The following is a 20857-nucleotide window of genomic DNA, read 5'->3' as shown; positions in this document are numbered from 1 at the left end:
CCTTAAAGGTGCTTTGGAATTCTGTAGGAATCGGGTTGTCTTGAATGCACCATTGTGTTCATGGCAGCAGCACTCTTCAATGGAAAATGCTATTTGGGGTCAAGGGATGCCCAACTTAAGGACATCCAATATCCTTATTATCACATATGCCACTATTGTAGAGAGATAGAGTGAGATGAGAGATAACAAAGAGATAAAGAGAGATAATAGGCTTCGGGCAATCCTTGTGTTAACTTATACAAATGCATTGTTTGAGGAAGTACAGATAATTATTGCTCTTTATCACAGTCTCGGAAAAACACATAGGTAGATCCCGGAATCACTTTGTAGTTAAGCATTAGTGACCTGAATTTGAGTGTGAGTTATGGGATCAATGTGCCCTTTTCGGTTAATAAAAAAAACACACACTACCATGTTAAGATAAGATGAACCTTTAATATCTTCTAGGTGGAAAAATGTCTAGCGTGTCAGAATTTTTGGGGAATCTCCTACAACTTGTGTGTTGACACTGACACTGTGACGACACACGACGAGAAGGCTACGATAGATGATCTTGTAATGTGGCCACTCTTGCGGCCACAACGCTGCACGATTTTGTGGTTCTCTGATCGCCTAGTCTGACATGGTCAATCGTAAAAGATAATCGTGAAAGACAAAAAAGTCGTGTAGTCTGTACAGGCCATAAGAGGGTGTTACAGTGTGAAATGACCATGGCCTGTAATGAGTCGGGTGGCATGTTGAGGCTTGGCCTGTTTTTCTCATGTTGAATTATCGAGGTAAAGTGGGATCTAGTGTCAGAGGCAATAGAGATCGCTAAGACATGTGACCAAAGTCATCAAAACACAAAGAATTATGGGTACGTTTGGCTCGCCTGATGCCAGCCCATGTAAACTAGTGGGTCTGGGTCTATGATCTGGCATGATAATAATGAAAACTAAGCGTGAAAAAATTGTGTGAATAACAGTTATAATCTCGCGCTTCCTTAGTGCTGCTATCCAAGCCATTCCTCGCCTTTTTGTCACCTCTGAAACATGACGTATACTATTATTTTTCCACGCTGGAAAACTATAAAAGATAAGCTTCATGTTACTCTATTGAATTTTATAACACAGCAGGTAAACGGCATTTCGACAACTGCACTTCGTTGTTCCCGCACGTCAGTAAAACAACTTAATTTTGGGCCACCTATTCCCAAAATGCGTTGCGTTTTACGTCACGTTCTCAATCTCTATAGTCAGAGAAGGTGACTTGGTCATCAATCATGACACTCAGGTTTCTTGGAAACTGTGTGATATAGAGTAGATTTTGGTGTTAATATTGTGATATAAAGTTTTATTTAGCCTGAAGGACCAGCAGTTTAGTCTTCAGGTTCAGCTGAGGATTGTGTTCCTTCATCCCCCCTCCCCCCCGCCCTTCTTTCTGCTTTTCTTTCTGCTTTATGACCAAACCAACTCTGAAGCTATGCTACTGCATCTATGAGTTTGAGCATTTTTAGAGCTACACACCTTTTGTGAGCAATCTTATTTGGTAGTGCTGTATAATGCTCCTGTTTGCCCAGTAAAACGGTACCTGACTCTCGCCAGATCCTTGTAGTTCGCTGAGCTTCACACAAGGATCTGGGACTTCTCGATAGGAGATGTATTTCAGAAGGCAGGGCCTTGTAAAAAAATCCTTGTATGTGATTGGATAAACCACTTGTCCGTTATCTGGAATGACATGCTACTTCAAGCTCTTGCTACCCGGTCGGAAGAAGGGTGAAAACATCCTTGCCACCTATAAATGCCCTCAAAACCGTTCTCTGTTCATCTTTTGAAGAATGAATATTCAATAGATTCGACAGTTGAAATAGCAGAATCAATGTCAGTACACGTGTGCCGCCATTGTTGTTTGAATCAAACACTCGCTTCGGTGCTCCTGATTGGTTCATTATTGTTTGCTCCCTTGAAGGAGTTTGCATTGCCCTCGAGCCCAGACCCTTGTGTGGAGCTCAGCGAAACGCCTCTGGTGGAGCATGGCGGAACTACAAGGGTCTGGCGAGAGTCAGGCTAGTAAAACGGTGCTAGTGTCATAAAAGCAGCATGGCACCTTTAAGACACAAATCGCTGGTGTGAGTTTTGGAGCTATCCAAATTTATCTAACTCTATAGTGTAGCCTTCATCAACTAATTTGAATATTTACAGGTTTCTAGGCTATATTTAACATTTAACTTGTTTTTTCTATTTAGCTTGTTATGAAAATAAATATGGCTACATTGACATTCTCTTAGCCATGAGCTTTATATCCTCTGATTTTCACATTTGAAGCACAGCTTTGCTACTTGCCATTGCTATAGATGCTTTTGACCAATTCCAAGCAGTGTCCTAAACTGAACTATGGGACATTTTTGGGATTTTTGATGCTATTGGCTAGCCTGGCTAGCGCCACCACTTTTCAATGAGACATGGTCTGGGAACCAAACTTTCATTTTCTCGTATTTCAAAAAATGATCTGTTTTTCGGGCACCACGGATGTCTATCAAATGTGTCTGTGCATAGCTTATCATCTTGCTTTCCCCCCTGTTCTGTGATTGGTCCCCTATCTGAGGCAAAAATTAGGGCGATAGTTTCCAGGCTGCCTTGGCAGCGTGAATCAAATCAAATTGCGCGCCTTGCCACCGGCACGGTTACTACATGTTTCATGTAGGCCTACCATGGGCGCAGTGATATCTGAAAATAGTCCCCATAGGCAGCAAGCAGTAAGTAGTGCGTGATCTCACTGCGCCCATGGTACGTTTGCAACTTCCCTTGATTATTACCCCAGATGAGAGTGTAGTTCCATGTCCAGTCAGCCTAGAAAAACGGCAGGTTTCATTTTCAGTTGGTCTTATAGCACTTTCTAACTTGAGAAGAGACACGTTTTAAATGGGAAAATTACCGGAAATCACTTTTAAGCATGTTGCTAGCAGGCCAGAAGCTAATGGTCTAATCCGATTCAATGATCTATGCTAGGCTGAAGCTAAAAGTTGGACAGCCAGACTCAGAGAATGGCTGGATGAACGGGAAAAGGTAAATATTGATTGTTTTGCTCGAGGGGAGGTGGAAAATGAGCGTATTTTAAAAAATGGTGGAATATCCCTTTAAATCACTGATGTACAGTAAGTGTATTTATTTCATTTTATTATTCTGTGGCTAATACTTACTTGCTTACAAAGTTGGAGATCATATAGAAATGTGCTACAATGTCACAACATGTGTCATGTGTTTCGTGTGTCTCTTCAGCTGATTAAAGACCAGGCATGCTGCAGTATTCTGAATCAATGGTAAGGATTTCACAACACAAGGTAGGCCATAGTGAACAGCCTATATAACAAGTTGGGTGGGGTGTTGTGTTAGATACGTTTTGGAGAGATTAAGCAGAGGTATCCTTACCGGTAAGTGATGAGGTCATCATGAGACTTTGATACTTTTTAATCTATCTAACCACTGATAATGGTAACAAAAATGAAAGTTCTTCACGGAAATCCTGATCTTTTATGGCAGACAGTCTTTATGAGAACATGCATTAATGTTTCACCAACAAGTGTCATCAACACTATCAACTGGAGACATAAGTACCATGGTCTTATAGAAGTAATATGAGGTCAGGTGATATCTCAATCACTAGGTCTTATTATCAGAAAGATCACAAGGATAAATTGATGCATCAGCATCTAACTGGGTTGATGAGCTGTCAAATTCTTCTTCTTCTTCTTCTTCTTCTTCTTCTTCTTCTTCTTCTTCTTCTTCTTCTTCTACTTCTTCTTCTTCTTCTTCTTCTTCTTCTTCTTCTACTTCTTCTTCTTCTTCTTATTATTATTATTATTATTATTATTAGTAGTAGTAGTATAGTTGTTGTTGTCAATTCAACATACAGTAAACCATAAAAAGTCTCATCATGGCTTTAATCTATAGGGCAAAAAGGGAAGAAACGTTTTGTTGCTTTACAATGTTGACTTTGGAGAAACTGCCTTTTGACGGGTGGCTGTCAAATTATTTGTTATGTGGGGTGAGTGGAGACATACTGTACAGTATCATATCATTGCTAAAAATCATATGGACCATCTGATGAAAGGGAACACTCTTAGCGTTCCCTTATTACTTTAATTCCTGACTATAAAAGACAACACTCTATTAATCTTATGTTCTAGGAACTTGACTGAGTGTCAATAATTGTAACATTTTGGTTGAGAAGTTAAAGTGGATGTTCAAGTGACAAAAAAGGGTATGGCCTCTGGGAAACAAGTTTTTCACCACTAAACTTTAACAGTAATTGTCTCTGCATGCTCAAAGCTGACATAATCAGAATTCCAGTGATTTTTCACATACAGTAGATCTCTCGAGGTCACAATGACATCCTTCCGTTTTTGTCATCTGTACAGCTGCCTTCATCAAACACAAGCTGCAACATGATATCAAAATAAGCTGCGGACAGATCTCGTATTATGACCAGCAGCATGGTGATATACAATTTTTTCATTCATTAGCCTAATTAACACAAGCTGACACAAACACATTGAGGAGGACAGTGCATTGAAGTGTGGACTGCCACAAACATAAGCAGTATATAATACAATAGCAGAAGTAAACTCGTTCAAAGTAAATGCAGATATACAGGTGTCATCAACAATAGTTAGTTAATTTTTGTAGACTTGTCTTATTGAAGAGAATTATAGAGAATATGAGGAGTGTGACTTTAGAACATATTTGAACTTGTGAATTGTTTATCATGCAAAAACTGCATTTGAACAATCATTGAGCAACTAATAAGACACTATGTAAGATTTGCAATTTACAAGGAGTAGGAAATGGAGTGTGAAGAAATGAGAAGTAGGATTTATTTCCTTTGGATTATACATATAACTCTGTGCTGTGGATATATTAAGAACCTCAATGTTGTACATCTATTTTATACAAATAAAGCACCAGATCCATGCAGGATATATGTTGTTCATTATTGAAATGTCATCTAAGGTTAGATGATATACCTTGATATATACCTTCAACTCATAGGCTTAACTGTCTGGGGATGGCAATAGTACAGATAGTCATATAGTCATAAAGGGAACATCTGTTATTAGGAGACAAGTACATTCATTAATGTTTTACTGGCAGGTGTCATCTTAACGAGGGGCTATAAACTTGACAGTGCCCTTCTCAAATTGTCAATGGGTGCATCCTTGCAGCTGCAGTGGCCAAAGTTGTTATTTAAGAACAGTTATAGTTATATTAGTCCAGTGCCAGTGTCTTTGATGCATCTGTGTTATTTATTTAATGACTGCATGAATGTAATTATTGTCTCATCCCAAAGACACAGTTTGCCGACATTCAGGAGGACTAACATAATATTTGTGTCAGCAGCCTAGAGCCACTTAATATTTCAAACCTGCTGATTTCTGTGGAGGCCGAACCGTGCCATTGCAAGATATTTTGGTATAAAGAAAATGTGCTCATTAAAGTCTATAAAGGCTAAAGACTAAAGTGTGCGCTCATTTTACTCAGTTGTCATCTCATTTGACTAGACTTGCACAGTGCAAGTTAGAATAGGCCCACTGGTTGCCCATTTTACCACAACGTGGTCTCATTTTACTAGATTTAGTTTACAATCATGCACATTTTACTAAATTGTGCACTCATCAAAATAAAATTTAAAAAAAATACTAGAAAAGCACTCAACCTCCATCAGGCAAACACTTAACCGCCTCCTGCTTCCAGACGATGATACGGATCACTCCCACTCAGACCTTCTCTGAAAATGTCATCGAAATCCATCTATAACTTTTTTAGTTATCTTGCGAACAAACAAACAAACAAACCCCGATGAAAACATAACCTCCTTGGCGGAGGTAAAACAAACAAAAAAAAGTTCATTAAGTAAATTGAGCACACTGTTTTGGAAAACATGTCCACAAATTAGTCTAATGAGAGGGTACTTTCTGATATACACAAACACACATCTTGTAAAGACACCTCGCTATTTTCTGTAGCCCAAGTTGTTTTGCTTTAGGCTATTTGTCGTTGATGTGGGCATACAATGTACCATATTTTACACCATCATTTTCCATTGCATGTGCTATCGGAATATCACCGTTAATATTTAACCAGAGTAACAATGTTATTGCGCCATAAGCCGAGAAACTGCAGTTCAGTTTCAGCATCGCATGGGTCTAATATCGGAGAGTCGGAGGACAGAGAATTATTCTTAGTGTAGAAAGATCGGCTTTAAAATGGCTAAATGTAACACAAATTGCGTAGAGAAACCGCTATCAAACGGCTTTGGAAAACTTGGACGTATAGTTAGTAAATATCCGTGGGTGTTCTTTATTTTGCCCATGATAATATCAGCAGGTGTCGGTGCAGGGTTTTATTTTCTAAAAGACAGAGAGGCGAACGATATCGAAGAGCAATTCACTCCAAAAAACGGTCCAGCTAAAGCAGAGAGAGCATTTATCAAAGAGCATTTTCCACAAAGCGAGGAGTTTTCTAGTTTGAGGCTTGACACAGAAGGAACATTTGCTTCTGTAATCGCTGTGCACCAAACAAACATTCTCAACGTAGATGCTTTCGAAGAATTGGTAAAGTTAGACCACAAAGTAAAACAGATCAGAGTCAATAACCTGACATTTTCAGACTTATGTGCCAAGGAAAACGGCACATGTGTGTTGAACCCGATTCTGGATTTAATGAACGCCTTCATTAATGAAAACACACCGATACATTTCCCCTGGCAAAGCGGGGAATTCTTAGGGACAGCAATTGGCGGCGTGAGCACATACTCGAACAACACCATTCAGACTGCGCTGGCAATACGAATATTCTATTATTTGAAGGAAGACCAGAAAAATGAAACAGACCTTTGGTTGAAGAAGTTCATTCAGACTTTGTCAACAGATGCACATCTCAACACGGTAAGTTTAAGCGGCAAAAGAAGAAACATGGACTAGCCTCTACTAGTTAACATCATGCATGATGTGTGAAATAACGCCTACTTTGCTTCAGGGCACATAGGCTGATGTTTAATTATCATATAATGTGAATTAAAATGATCATATTATCAATTCTATTAGAATCACCTCATATGTGCACTCAAATCTTAATACATCATCTTTGCTTTGTACTGGCACTGCCTTGCACTATATTTATATTTATATTTATATTTATATTTATATTTATATTTAATCTTAAACCTCATAGGCTTTACTGCACTATTCCCACTATGCCTGTTGGGGTGTCCACGACCATGGTATACCTTGACAGGGACAACAAGGCCCCCCATAGCATCTATTTATTTGTAAATTTGTGCGTACTGTATGTATTCCTTTATTATTAGTTTTAACAGTATCGAGAGAATGAATATAGGCCTATGTGGAAATGAGAAGGCATCATGTTTAGGTTTTAGGGGTAGGCACTTAACGTCATATTAATCCGAATGAAATTGTGACATGAAATGTCCTTGCCATATGACATACTGTATTACAACTAGTTGTCCTGTATAATCTAAGACAGGCCTAGGCTAGCCCATGTTTTAAAAAAGAAATGTTCATGGTATATTTCACTGGTGCTGAGCCCATGCAGTGTTTCTCCTTTATTATAATATCTACTATATTAAAGATGTTTCAAGATCAAAGCATAAGAGATTGAATTGCTTTGTGTGTACATGTATGTTCTTGCTGTTACAGACCACTGTCTCCTATTTCACTTCAATATCACGAGCAGAGGAATTTGAAACAAATCCACAGACAGTGATACCATTGTTCTCCATTACTTACTTTCTGGCCATTACCGTCTCCATAGTTTCATGTATGAGGTATGAGGTACTTTTTTGAATCATGTAGGCCTATTGTTGTTTCCACTGTAAATTATTATTTGATTATGTAAATATAGAATATATGGAATGTATCTGTGTGAATCTGTAGCCTACATAATACATGTTTATCACTTCAGTTCACTGAAACAATTTTTTGTTGACTTTTTAATTCATTTCTTTATGTTCAGTATTTCAAATGGACAGTTCAACCTTTTGTTTCAACAGAAAGAGTATACTCATACTTGTTATTGCTTCCGATATTCATGTTTATGCCCATGGTGTCTTTACTCTACTCAATCAGGCTGGACTGTGTGAGGAATAAGGTCTGGGTGGCCACCTTCGGGGTGCTGTCTGCAGGCCTGGCGGTGCTCACCAGTTTTGGACTGCTGCTCTTCTGTGGGATGCCATTCGTGATGACCGTGGCGTCTTCTCCCTTCCTCATTCTTGGTATGCAGAAAGTCCTCCAGTTTATGTCCTTTTCTTTCAATGCTTTCATCGGCACACTGAATCTAACAACTCCTGTGATCATGATAGATAGATAGATAGATAGATAGATAGATAGATAGATAGATACAAGGGCGTAACTTTGGGTCTACCATTGGGGGGGTTAAACTTGAGGCATATTTATCAATTTATTTATTTATTGAATCATTTTCTTGTGCAAAAGGTAACATGCTAATTTGCCGTTCCTTTATTAGCAATACATCATATAGGCTAGGCTACTTAACGTAAATGCAGCTGTTCACTTGACTGTTTGTGCCATAATGACACAGTAGTTAAATTCAGTGTGCTCACATGGACCGTCTTGTGTGTAGGCCTATGTATAAAGTGCGCGCCTGCACTAGCCCTATGAGCCCTAGGCTGTTTTAAGGGCATTTTCACTACCTCTAGTTAGAAGCATTTATCCTGGTCGTTGTAAGTGCCATTCACACATGCTACATATTGTTTTTTTCAGCACAGTCTAGGCTACCCAGATCTACCACATGTATTAATACTTGCATTGATTTGATTTAGATTTTTAAATAATAAAAATTTAAAAAGCATACTATACAAATTCCTACATTTCGACGTGTATCTCACCACAGCAAGCTTACAGCTCGACATGACTTTCATGGTTGTGTAGACCTGACTGTCCTGAAAATTGCAATATAAGAACCATGGTGGAGGTATACTTTGGGGCTGAGCAATTTACAGAAATATGTGGTGTGTGCCTTCCAGAAATAAATGGTAATTTTTATTTAGTGATGAGAAATGACTTTTTGACACTTTTTGTGCTCCATATTTGTGACACTAGCTGATCTGACCTGACTTGTTTGCGTGGTAGCACACATGACGTGCACAGATGATGATTCTCTATAATATTTTTTTACTGCATTGCAATGAACAAAGTAAAGGCAAAAAAGTGTTTATTTATCAAACAAATTTGGATGCAATATGAGTCTTGAATTGGATACCATACAGGAGTTTGCTAGGATCTCAAAACCGTATTATGAACGTGACTTGCCAAAGAGAAACTGAAACACATGGTAACGTTGGATTATGAACATAGCTATTATGCCACACAAAAACACGAGGTAAGTGGAGCTAAATGAAGTTATTATTTTGCTGTCACTTCGTCTGTTTTATGGCCTAGAAGGTTATATGTGGTATCTGTGGATAGCTCTAGCTCTCCCCTTTCATCTGACATGCATATCTTTCCGATGGCGGGTTCGCGTGTAATTCAAGCGAGCGGGTGAATGCAGAGCAATATAGACTGTAAATATGATATACTTTGATTTAACTTCATGATTTTATTTTAGTTTCATACTTGATCGTACAGACAAGTGTCTAGTCTCGTTGGAAAGCCCCGGTTCTGCTCTTTCGTGCAATAAACTGTAGGTCTCATCTCGCTGTGACTAACTATCCCTGAGCAATGTAACAGAGAAGAATGGGTGTGTTTTTGACGCACTTTGCGTCCGTCGGGCTCTTAGGGCTAGCCAGCCAACTCCAGTCAACAAATCATCAGCTAATTTAACAGCTAACTTAGCAATAGGGGTATACCTCCATTTGGTCAGGATTTTTCCTATTTTTGGTTGGTGTCAACCAACAATGGAAAAAATGCTGTCTGGCTGCCTTTCAATGTCTTTTACATCTTCCCACCTGAGTTGAGAGCTTTCTCCAACCATTCATTCCAGCGACTGCGCAAAATAGTAAACAAACTTTCGGTAGAGAACGCAGGTTGGGTAATACCAAGTAGTCGGTGGGCAGGGGGGTACATTTCAGAATATTTAAAAAAAATGATACTATCTTGCTGGAAAATGAAATGAATAAAGAAAACGAACAAAAAATATTCATCCAGAATATTTCATATTCAGTGTAATCTGAATTATGTGATGATATTGAGGGGGTTATATTATCTGATATGATTTTTGGGGGGGTCATGACCCCTTTAACCCCCCCGCAAATTACGCCTATGGATAGATAGATAGATACTTAATTGATCCCCAAGGGGAAATTCAAGGTATGATATGTACAGTAGTCCATAGCTTTTACATCATTGTCATATATGGTTTGCCCACTCTTGCCACAGGTATTGGTGTGGATGACATGTTCATCATGATTTCACACTGGCAGAAAACAAAAGTCAAAGATGAGGTGGAAGATCGCATGGCCGAGACATACAAAGAGGCTGCTGTTTCCATCACCATCACCACTCTAACTAATGTCTTGGCCTTTTACATTGGCCTCTTGACCCCTTTTGGGTCGGTCCAGTCCTTCTGCATGTACACCGGCACAGCCATCCTCTTCTGCTACATCTACAACATCACATTTTTCGGTGCCTTTCTGGCCCTGAATGGGCGAAGAGAGGGAAGCAATAGGCACTGGCTTACGTGCAGGAAGGTTACACCTGCAGATGAACACAACAAGAGCAATGCCTGTTCAGTTGGAGGAGCTTATGATCCTGAGACAAAGGCAGAGGAGGAAATGCCCATTGACATCTTCTTTAAAAAGTACTATGGTCCATTTCTGACAAAGCCTTGGACTAAAGTGTTTGTCATTTTGCTCTACTCGGGATATTTGGCCGGTAGCATTTATGGTTGTTTTCAAATGCAGGAGGGAATTGATCTAAAAAATTTAGCACCTGATGATTCATATGTTGCTAGCTACTATGACAATGAAGACAGATATTTCTCAGAGTATGGCCCTTTTGTCATGTTAGTTATTAAAGATGAAAACTTCCAATATTGGGAGGAAAGTGCTCGTGAAAACCTCAACACATGCCTAAATGAATTTGAATCATCCAATATGGTTGCTAAAAACATGACTGTATCTTGGCTTAGATCCTATGTTAGTTATGGAGATGGTTTGGGATTAAATCTTACTGATGGAAAGGGTTTTATGGAGAATTTACCTACATTTCTTCTACTGTCAGGTTTGACACAAGATGTTAATATATCCAATGGCAAAATACTGGCTTCCCGAATATTCATCCCCACTGTAAACATCATCACTGCAATTGATGAGAAGGAAATGTTGAACTTTTTCAGAGACACATCATCCACTTGTGGCCAAAACATGAATCTGATGGTCTACCATCCTGCCTTTATTTTCTATGATCAATATGCGGTCGTTGTTAGCAATACCATCCAAAATATTGTAGTTGCTACTCTGGTCATGCTTTTAATCTCTCTTCTGTTGATTCCACACCCTGTCTGTTCTCTGTGGGTGACCTTTGCCATTGCCTCTGTAATAGTAGGTGTAGCTGGTTTCATGGCTTTGTGGGATGTTAATCTAGACTCCATCTCCATGATCAACCTGATTATCTGCGTTGGCTTTTCTGTTGACTTTTCTGCACACATTTCCTACGCCTTTGTCTCAAGTGAAGAGAAAACAGCCAATGGAAAAGCTATTGATGCCTTATACCACCTTGGGTATCCAATTATACAAGGAGCTGTATCTACCATTGCTGGTGTTGTGGTTCTCTCAGCAGCAAAGAGCTACATTTTCAGGACCTTTTTCAAGATTATGTTACTGGTCATCTCATTTGGCGCTCTCCATGGCATCATGTTTATCCCCATATTCCTGACATTTTTTGGGTGCATTAGTGATTCAAGCAGTGCTCAGGATGTAAAGGATCAATCTAGCAATGAGCAGCATTTGAGGCATCCTGTTCAATTGCCAAGTGTCGAATCAGAATGGGTAGAAGCAGATGGTCCAGTAAGAATAGACAGAGGCAGAAGGTCCAAACAGAATGAGCATAGTGATGTGCAATTGTCAAAGTTCTAAACAGATTCAGAAGAGTGTTCAGGATGACAAGTATCAAACTGATAATGGCAAAATGACAATGAGAAAATTGTAGCAGTAACACAGTTGCATGGGCAAACATCTGAGAAAAGTCTTGACAGGTCTTGACAATCCATAACATTGTGGGGAAGTATCAAGAAACTAAAGCACTATTAGCAATATATTAACAGCACTGTCAACTTCACATGGGAAATGCACATGTATTTTTGGAGTTTCTTTGAAATATGATTATATTTGTATATGTATGTTTTACAATACACACTGTTTCAATATACATAATAGTAGTGTTAATCATACCTTATATCAGTCATAGAGTTTATGTTATGTATGTTCTTTGTCTGGTTGCTAATGTTTACATATTTTCTAAAAACAGTACAGATCCTTATTTTATTCTTACTTACTTATTTTCCATCATGTGTAGGTGAAATATAAACATTTTTCTATAGAACATTCTTTGTCATTATTTTTGCGTAATCATGATAATTAACTGATATTCAATTGAATATGGAAATATGTGCTAATATATATTCCCGAAATAAAGGTATGTTATATACAGCTCTGTGCAAAAGTCTTAAGCACCTTACATGTTTTGCTTCAGTAAGCACCATATTGTGTAGGCCTTCTCACCCTCACTCTTAAAGGGACACTTCACCGATTAGCATTAAGCTTTGTATCTTTAGAAAAACAGTCATGTTTTTGAATGGTCGTGCATCATTCCCTCAGTTTGCCTAGAGATGGGAGAAATACGGATTTCAATGTTGGACTTCCTGCTAAAAATCATCATTTTACATCATTGAAAGCAGGAAGTCCTATTCATGGGTTTCATTGAAATCCGTATTTCTCCCATCTCAAGGCAAACTGAGGGAATGAAGCATGACAATTCAAAAACCTGACTGGTTTTCTAAAGATACAAAGCTTAATGCTAATCGGTGAAGTGTCCCTTTAATTAAAAATATGTACACAATTTGTTAAGGATAACTCTAGCCAAAATGCATCAAAGGGTGTTTTTGTGAACACACCCGAGTCAAACCTTCGCTTAAAAGCATAATTACGTCGGAAGCATCACTTTTAATCTTGTCCATGTTGTCGTTTTCGGGTTAAGTGGCGTTTTTTGAATGGGGATGGTAAGGGCACTAATATTTTGATACATGATCGTGTCAAAATCGCTATTTTTAAAACACTAAGAAGGTAACATGAAACTTTGGCCGAAGTATCATCAGTGTGTCTCTACACATGAACTTGAGCATTGAGAGCATTGTTTGAGTGCACAGAGTTGCTAAAAGAAAGGTTTTGAACAATAGGAAATATGTGGTAGGCAGTAGGCACCAGTGGCAGAGCATCTGAGGAGAGGGCCCCGGGGCAGAGGTGGAGGATGGGCCCCCTCCCTCCTGCCCTCAACACTCACGTACCCAGTGGCACAACTAACTCGGCATTTATTTTAATGTCAACTGTTACTGTTTATGTATTCAATCAGGGAATGTTTAGCATGAAAATGTTATAAACCCTCAACTCAAGAACACATAATAAATTTGATTTATTTCAAACATTAAACACATTAAGATAGATTAGAATTCTCAAATCAGCTCATTGATTTTTTTCTTAATCCTTGTGAGTCCTGAAGAATCAATATGCTGCCATCTACAGGAGAGACATGAGAAGCTCGAGTCACAATCATGGGCTCTAATTTCTTTGGCAGGCAAAGTGTAAATTCAATCAATGTTTCCACATCAATGTCTTGCCCATTTTGGTCAACCAGCAAATATATTTTGTGTATTTATAAAATTAGCTTTAGCTAAAATGAAGAGTTTGCCCATCATTTGAATTAGGGCCCCACATATTTCACTGTACACTTTGTCTGAATTAAACAAATCTCGTAAAGGCTTATAGAATTTGTAAAATTACCTTGCTTCACTTTGTTGCCACCTCACTGTAGATGACATCTGCTACTTGGTATCTAAGGGACTAGAAACAGGTACACATGTGCAGACACAGACGGAAGGGTATACACTCATGTTACTGGCTGCACTATAACAAATCACTCATCATTTTAGCATAATAGAAATACAATATATATATATACTGTATGTACATATACATAAATATATACTTTTCTCAGGCCTCTACTGTGTGCAGTTACAGTGCTGTAGGTGACATCACCGTGGGTGTCATCAGCCTGTTGAGAGAGTAGACATCAGCACTTAGAGCAAGAAACCTTGTGATTGCATTTGCGTGAGAGTGCACCAGAGACAAGTGTTTGTGTGTGTGTGTGTGTGTGGGGGGGGGGGGGGGGGGGGGTTGGTTTGTGTGAAAAAAAAAAACGAGAGACAGAGAGACAGAGAGAGAGAGAGAGAGAGAGATGGAGACATACTGCATTCTTTGGATTAGTCATAGCTATCATGCTATAAGTGACTTCAGGATCCTCCTGGGAGTTTTGCTGAAACAAAATAAGAACGAAAGACAATGCTGGTTAGTGCTCAGTCATCTATCCATCTTTTAACTTTTCATTGTTTGAATAAAGGATATGGTGTCCAAAATAAAAAAATAAATGTATTGTTAAACTTTGAATGTAGAGATGGGTAAATAGAAGGGAGGAACGGAGAGGTGGTGGAACTATTGCTGTTCTACAAAAGAACAGCAGAGGAGAGGTGGGGGAACTATTGCTGTTCTACAAAAGGACAGCAGAGAAGAGGTGGTGGAACTATTGCTGTTCTACAAAAGGACAGCAGAGGAGAGGTGGTGGAACTATTGCTGTTCTACAAAAGAACAGCAGAGGTCAGACGTGGGCCTTAAACAGGATTCTTCGATTTCCAGTTTACAGTATCTACCCATTTATTTCTGGATGCTGACACAGTGTGTGCATATGCACATGTGTAAATAAAATCATTGCATATTTATTCCCATTACCGTCCTGGTTCAGTATTCCTTCAATATCTCAATACAATCTTCTGTTTGTCACAGATGGCAATGCTGCAGAAATGCTGCTGTCATGAAAGGCTGAAAGAGAACTGATGGCCCACGACAGACCAAGTCTTTGACATTTTGTCGCCTCGACACCCTGACTCTGCTGTCTTAGAGTTTGCTTGTCCTTCTATTGGTCTAAATGATAGTCTGCATGACCCCCTGTAATCTCAGCTTCAGCTGTGTGAGATTTCAAAATAAGCATTAGCCCTTTCAGTTCCTCCTTGGTGGATCATCTTATTGTGTCTAATTATATCAAAACGTTTCCTCATTGTCACTTACCATAACTGCTGAACTCTTTCTCTCAAAAACAGCTTCACCAGGGCCTGCAGCACATCCTGTATACAGTACATGTGTGTCATTTGTTTCATGAGACATACATTTACACTTACAATTATTCCTAAAAGCCCACTGCTTATTACAAATTGTGTTTGAGTTGAAATTACACACTATTCATACACCTACTATGTTTTTTCAGCCTGAGGAGAGTCAATGCTCCACAGATGACCACCAGCATCAACAGCCCCAGCATCCCCAGCAGCAGAGTCAGGCTGAACCCACTGTGGAACACAGTATGAGAATACCAACATAATCAATACTGAAATAAAGGTCTTACTGGAAATTCTACATGGTGAATAAAAATATGGAGTTTCTATCTGCACCCTTGTGCAAATAACCTTGGCAACACAGCTGGGCTATTTGCACCCTGTATGACACGTATCAACAAACATTCATACATGGACTTTCACCAAGATGTGGAAGTAGATACTGTAGCTCCGTGGTAAACATAATTTTTTAATAGTTGGGAGTCCTGGGGTTCTATTCTCTAAAATCTTTTGGCAGAGATTCACTAGTTCACTTTCCGAAATTTGCACAAAGACATAAAAGCATAATAGAAGAGCATGTTTGGCGAAGTCTGGCCAGGGTCCTGAAGTGCTTCGCGGAATCACACCGGAGTCGACTGCAGGCAGGAGTCGGGCAGGATTCCGCCATGCACCCCTTTATTCTTTACCTATGGAAGACGGGAGGTGAAAGGGGAGGTGGTGGGTTGCGAGCGGAGTAACGCCGTTGCTGAAGCTTCAGCAGGTAGACTGCAAATAAGTAGCCTGACTGATTGAAGAAGGAGGCGTGGCAAATTCCGTCATCATTTGGACTCTATGCAAATGCTGTGATAAAGGAAGTGAGCTCATATCTCAGCAAAGTCCAAAGTTGGTACAGGGGCTTGGTTGTGAGGAGGTACCAGGAAAGTGGTGTCATTTGACCTCTGGGGCGCTGTAATAAAGTAGATGAGCTGACATCTCAGCCACTCTTTGTCCAATTGTCATGAAAGTTGCTGTGAGTGACTAATATCATGGCGACGCCATTCCTGCCAGTGCGTTGCTAGGCCCCCACATTTCCGCTGCGGCTTTATTTACATTGATTACTATACCAGGGTAAATGCACAGGGGTGCAATTAGCATACATTGATATTTGTACCCGTCAGGATATTAATAGAAACTCATTCACCTCTAATTGCCCAGGGTACAAATAGCATTCTGCTAATTGTACCAGGGGTGCAAATAGCCTCACGCTTAAAAATATCTCTGAAACCAGGAACTTGTACGCTTTCAGTTCCTAGAATAATTGTGGTGGTATCATGTGCTCATTTTGTAACTTGAAAATCTGAAAGTTCTGGCCCCAGCCGACTCCCGCCCCATGGTACTTTCCGGATCCCACCCCAGCTCTCTCTCCCACTCGCTTCCTGTCATTCTCTCTACTGTCCTGTCCAATTAAAGGCATAAAAAAATAACCTTTAAAAAAATAAAATAAAATCTGAAAGTTCTTCATAGAGAAGTGTCTTATCTCTATAAACACAATCAACCAAAATATGAATTTATGTTCTTATATGGGAATGGATGATTTTTCTCTTTAAACAGGTTGAGACAAGATGGGATGAAGTAAAACGAGTTTAAATAATAAAAACATTTAAACAATTATAGAAAGGTATACATGTAAGGGATTAAAAGCATACAATCTTACTTTTGAGTATGGGTCTTGTTTGTGGTTGATGTGGAAGACAAATCATCAACTGAAGGTTAGAAAGCGAGACAGGATGAGAAAAGAAGAGGAAATAGATCAATTGTTATTATGGCTTATTTAAAGCAACACTAAAGAGTTTTCCATACCTTAAAAATAATGTTTCCAAAATCTTTTCAGCGGTTCATCAACTCGTAACAGGGTGAACGGCACTTCTGCTTTCACTTCGCAGCCCTCTATCGGCTATAACCGCACTATGTAACTTTACGAGGTGGGGTAGTGTATCTATAGTTCGATGAAATTACTAATGAGACAGAAACTACAAATTTGACTTTCTTCGATGTCGCAATACATCATACTTTCATAAAATCATGCAACATATTCTACCTTGTTTGTTATTTGCTGGATAAACAAATAGAGTGTGTGCGACAGAGGAAAGGTGCTTTAGTGTTGCTTTACAGTAATTGAAGTATACCATTGTGAATAAAGATTGTTCTATTCCACGTCTAGTGAGATTAAACTTGTCTACCTGTGCTGGTTGTCCTGGTGGTGGTTGTGTTGATTGCAGGCTGCTGTGTTATTGTTCTCTGGGTAGTTGTCTTCTGTCTAACGATGATGTGCACAGGCATCTGTAGGTCTCCCACAGAGCAGTAGTACCAGCCAGTGTGCTTCAGTTGTAGACGTGTCATAATCACCTTAAACACTCTGCTATCTGCATCAGTACTCATGTATACACGCATTCCATCTATATATCCAGAACCCCAGATGCAGCGGCCATCAATCCGGCACCATTTCTTCACTCCATACTTATTACTGTAGTAGCAATTTATGGTGATGCTCCCATCCACATATCCGGTCTCAGCTTGACTAGGAACATAGAGTGCTGGAGAATCTGAACAGGATTTAAATAATATGCATAATTCTTGGCAAGGTATGTGGAACAAGCATTAAATGTATGTCCAATATTATGTTGACATGTTATATTATTGTGGAGATACTGTATTATCATCATAATATGGTAATTTTTGATTGCTCAATGGAATGACACAGAGGGAGCTACAATAAATGTGTGAGTATACTGTTACCTTTGACTGATATATAGACATCCTTGTATTCATACTGCCAGCTTCCTTCGATATTAAATTGGTATAAGCCTTCATCACTCTCTGTCACGCTCCTCATTGTGACAGTGAAGACGGTTTGTGCAGGGTAATTTGACATTGAAACTCTGTCTGATTGAGGCAAACGTCCACTGTCCACAATAACATGCCAATCACCCCAATAATCCCAATAATCACCATAATAACCATAAAAGATCTTCTTCTTATATCTATACGCTGCATCGTAGTGACAGGGGATGATGATGGTCTGTCCTTTCCTCACTGTTACTTTGCTCACTGAGGAGATGCTAAGGATGCCTGGAGGAACATTTAAGTCACAACAAATATTATGCAGATGTACATGCACGCGCGCGCACACACACACACACACACACACACACACACACACACACACACACACACACACACACAGTGGTTCAGTGGTGCTGCTGACACCACACGACTCATAGACTCATAAGACACCAGTAGCTCAATTATCTGGACGTGAATCAAACACTCACAGAAAGATTATATACCTCCTCATATACCTGACTGTGTACACTGCATACAGAGGTAAACAAATGTAATTTCACTCACTTTCTCTTATACTTCTTTTGGATACATGTTTCATTTAACTAAAGGTCCTTACTATTCCCAAACTGAATGTAATGACATATCATAATGACCTCATAATTACCTTGTAAGGTTGTGAGAAGGATGAGGATAATGAAGTCCATGTTGTTCGGTGAAAGTCTGAGTGTACTATGACTACGTGCCACATGAAAGTCCTTAAGCATTCTGCTGGGTTCTACTTCTCCTTTTAGTCTTGCCTACAGCATGTCCTCTTTTTGTAGTATTTGTTCTCTGTGCATGATAGATAGATAGATAGATAGATAGATAGATAGATAGATAGATAGATAGATAGATACTTTATTGATCCCAAAGGGGAAATGCTTTTATGCATGCTTTTATGAATCTAGTCTAATCATGATGCTACTTTGTTTTCATAACATGAAATTGTTTATTCCTCTTAAGTGTATTTTCCTCCCTCTCTGCTCTTTATTTTATGTATACCAGGGTGTCTGATGCAGCTCAGAGCTTCCATCTGTTTGGCTGTATTTCTCTCTTCCTCCTTTGGACTCTCTGTGTCAGTCACCATATTGTGTTGCCTTGGCTAGTCTGCCTGGCTGTTTTTAATTTGTTACGTACTGTATGTATTATCAATGTGCAAGAAGAGCGTCCACTTCCTCATTTGTCTGACCTACACCTAAACTGTCACTTGAAAAAGGACGACTTTGTGTCTTGGGTTACATTGTCTGTGCAACATTCAGCATTTTAGAATTGGCCTCCATTCAGATCATGAGTCCTTTTCACTTTCTCCTTCCTAAAGTAGATATGATGAGGCATAACTTATTAACAAGATCAATACTGTTCTTACATTGTTTTTTTTCACAGCACCATGACATTACGTAATAATGAAAACTAAAGAGAGAGAGAGAGAGAGAGAGAGAGAGAGAGAGAGAGAGAGAGAGAGAGAGAGAGAGAGAGAGAGAGGGGAGGAGGGGGGACCTGCCAAACATCAGTATGTGACGTCAAAAGGTGAGACCGTGTTGCCGATGGCGATGGCCTCCACCAGCATCATGCTCCATCAGCTACACACACATGTAGCCTCCTTTAGGAAAACAGTAGCTTCAGCAACCAGAAACACCTTTTTAATCTTTACTTTGTTCATTGCACACAAAGGCTAACACGGAAGCTCAGATCCAGTCAGGTCAGATCAGATCACAGATATGGAGCACAGAAGAGTCTTTTTTCACCACTAAAAAAGACTACTTATTTCTGTAAGGCACACACCACATATTTATGTAAATCGCTCAGCCCCAAAGTCCCCCTCCACCATGGGTCTTATATTGACATTTTGCTTGAAACATTGAGCTGTGGTGAGATACAGTATTTCAAAATACAATATTTTTTATAGTATGCTTTTTTCAGGTTTATCATTAAAAAACAAGTAAATCAAGTACGCCATTGTAGCAGATCTGGGCAGCCAAGACATCAATGTGCAATGAGCTTGTCTAGCTCTACTGTAGACTGCCTAGAGTATACCATATAGGCCTACTGTACTTTGAGTTTTATTTTGGACAGCCACCTGTTTTGACAATTGCTCATAGTTACTTGCATATGGAGATAGTGTACTTCACCGCCACCTCTGATCACCAATGAGTCAGAGAGAGCAAGCAAGTACACTTCTCCACTTGCAATGCTCCACGGGGGCGTAGGTCAACACGCATATACCTGTAGGGCACTTCCAGGACTGTGCCTGACCGATTGTAGTGGGCCCCCTCGGGCCAAAACATTGCCCAACCCTGATAATAGAGTTCCTCTGACCAGAGTTCCTATAATTAATACATAAACTAATGCATACTTATCTTTACCCTCTAGTAAAACAAGATACACATTTATCACACTTAACTTTGCAGTGTCTATCTGAGCTGTTTAGTCCATGAGCCTACTGGCTCCCCACTGAAATGTGAGTCAGTGGGTCAGCTTTTCTGTAACTGACTAAAGGGGGCCATTACAGTGCTTTAAAGTGGGGCTATATAGGCTGGCTTCTGATTGGCCAGGAGAACATTTTGTCTGCTGATTCCTATAAGTTGCTGTACCCATTCCCACAGCTA

At 39.5% G+C, this 20857-nt stretch overlaps 2 protein-coding genes across 2 annotated transcripts; one reads left to right on the top strand and one right to left on the bottom strand.

Annotated features, from left to right (window-relative positions):
- The first annotated feature begins 6241 nt into the window (after positions 1 to 6241).
- On the top strand, positions 6242 to 12608 carry LOC134066124 (patched domain-containing protein 3-like). Its single transcript, XM_062521342.1, has 4 exons — positions 6242 to 6922; positions 7694 to 7821; positions 8123 to 8268; positions 10391 to 12608. Exons 1-4 carry the CDS (start codon positions 6242 to 6244, stop codon positions 12085 to 12087), a joined length of 2652 nt encoding a protein of 883 aa, XP_062377326.1. The 3' UTR covers positions 12088 to 12608.
- A 1014-nt stretch (positions 12609 to 13622) lies between these two features.
- Positions 13623 to 18919, bottom strand: LOC134066126 (uncharacterized). Its single transcript, XM_062521343.1, has 10 exons — positions 18877 to 18919; positions 18165 to 18497; positions 17609 to 17971; positions 17083 to 17131; positions 15529 to 15623; positions 15346 to 15401; positions 14474 to 14539; positions 14213 to 14278; positions 14008 to 14067; positions 13623 to 13743 (listed from the first exon to the last, which is right to left on the bottom strand). The coding sequence occupies exons 1-9, from the start codon at positions 18914 to 18916 to the stop codon at positions 14014 to 14016; spliced, it is 1122 nt and encodes a 373-aa protein (XP_062377327.1). The 5' UTR covers positions 18917 to 18919; the 3' UTR covers positions 13623 to 13743; positions 14008 to 14013.
- Positions 18920 to 20857: the final 1938 nt, after the last annotated feature.

This window comes from Sardina pilchardus, chromosome 19 (genome assembly GCF_963854185.1).
Source record: "Sardina pilchardus chromosome 19, fSarPil1.1, whole genome shotgun sequence".
Taxonomy (NCBI): Eukaryota; Metazoa; Chordata; class Actinopteri; order Clupeiformes; family Clupeidae; genus Sardina; species Sardina pilchardus.
Note: the sequence above shows the minus strand (reverse complement) of the source record. Positions and strands in the feature narration are given on the sequence as shown.

Bases quoted from the DNA above. Each gene is read 5' to 3' on its own strand.
- LOC134066124 (XM_062521342.1), top strand. From the start codon at position 6,242: ATGGCTAAATGTAACACAAATTGCGTAGAGAAACCGCTATCAAACGGC. The intron at 6,923-7,693 runs GTAAGTTTAAGC...TTGCTGTTACAG, and splicing joins CAGATGCACATCTCAACACG to ACCACTGTCTCCTATTTCAC. The intron at 8,269-10,390 runs GTATGCAGAAAG...CTCTTGCCACAG, and splicing joins TTCTCCCTTCCTCATTCTTG to GTATTGGTGTGGATGACATG.
- LOC134066126 (XM_062521343.1), bottom strand. From the start codon at position 18,916: ATGGACTTCATTATCCTCATCCTTCTCACAACCTTACAAG. The intron at 17,132-17,608 runs GTAGACAAGTTT...TCTAACCTTCAG, and splicing joins CACCAGGACAACCAGCACAG to TTGATGATTTGTCTTCCACA. The intron at 14,068-14,212 runs GTATATATTTAT...ACCTGTTTCTAG, and splicing joins ACAGTAGAGGCCTGAGAAAA to TCCCTTAGATACCAAGTAGC.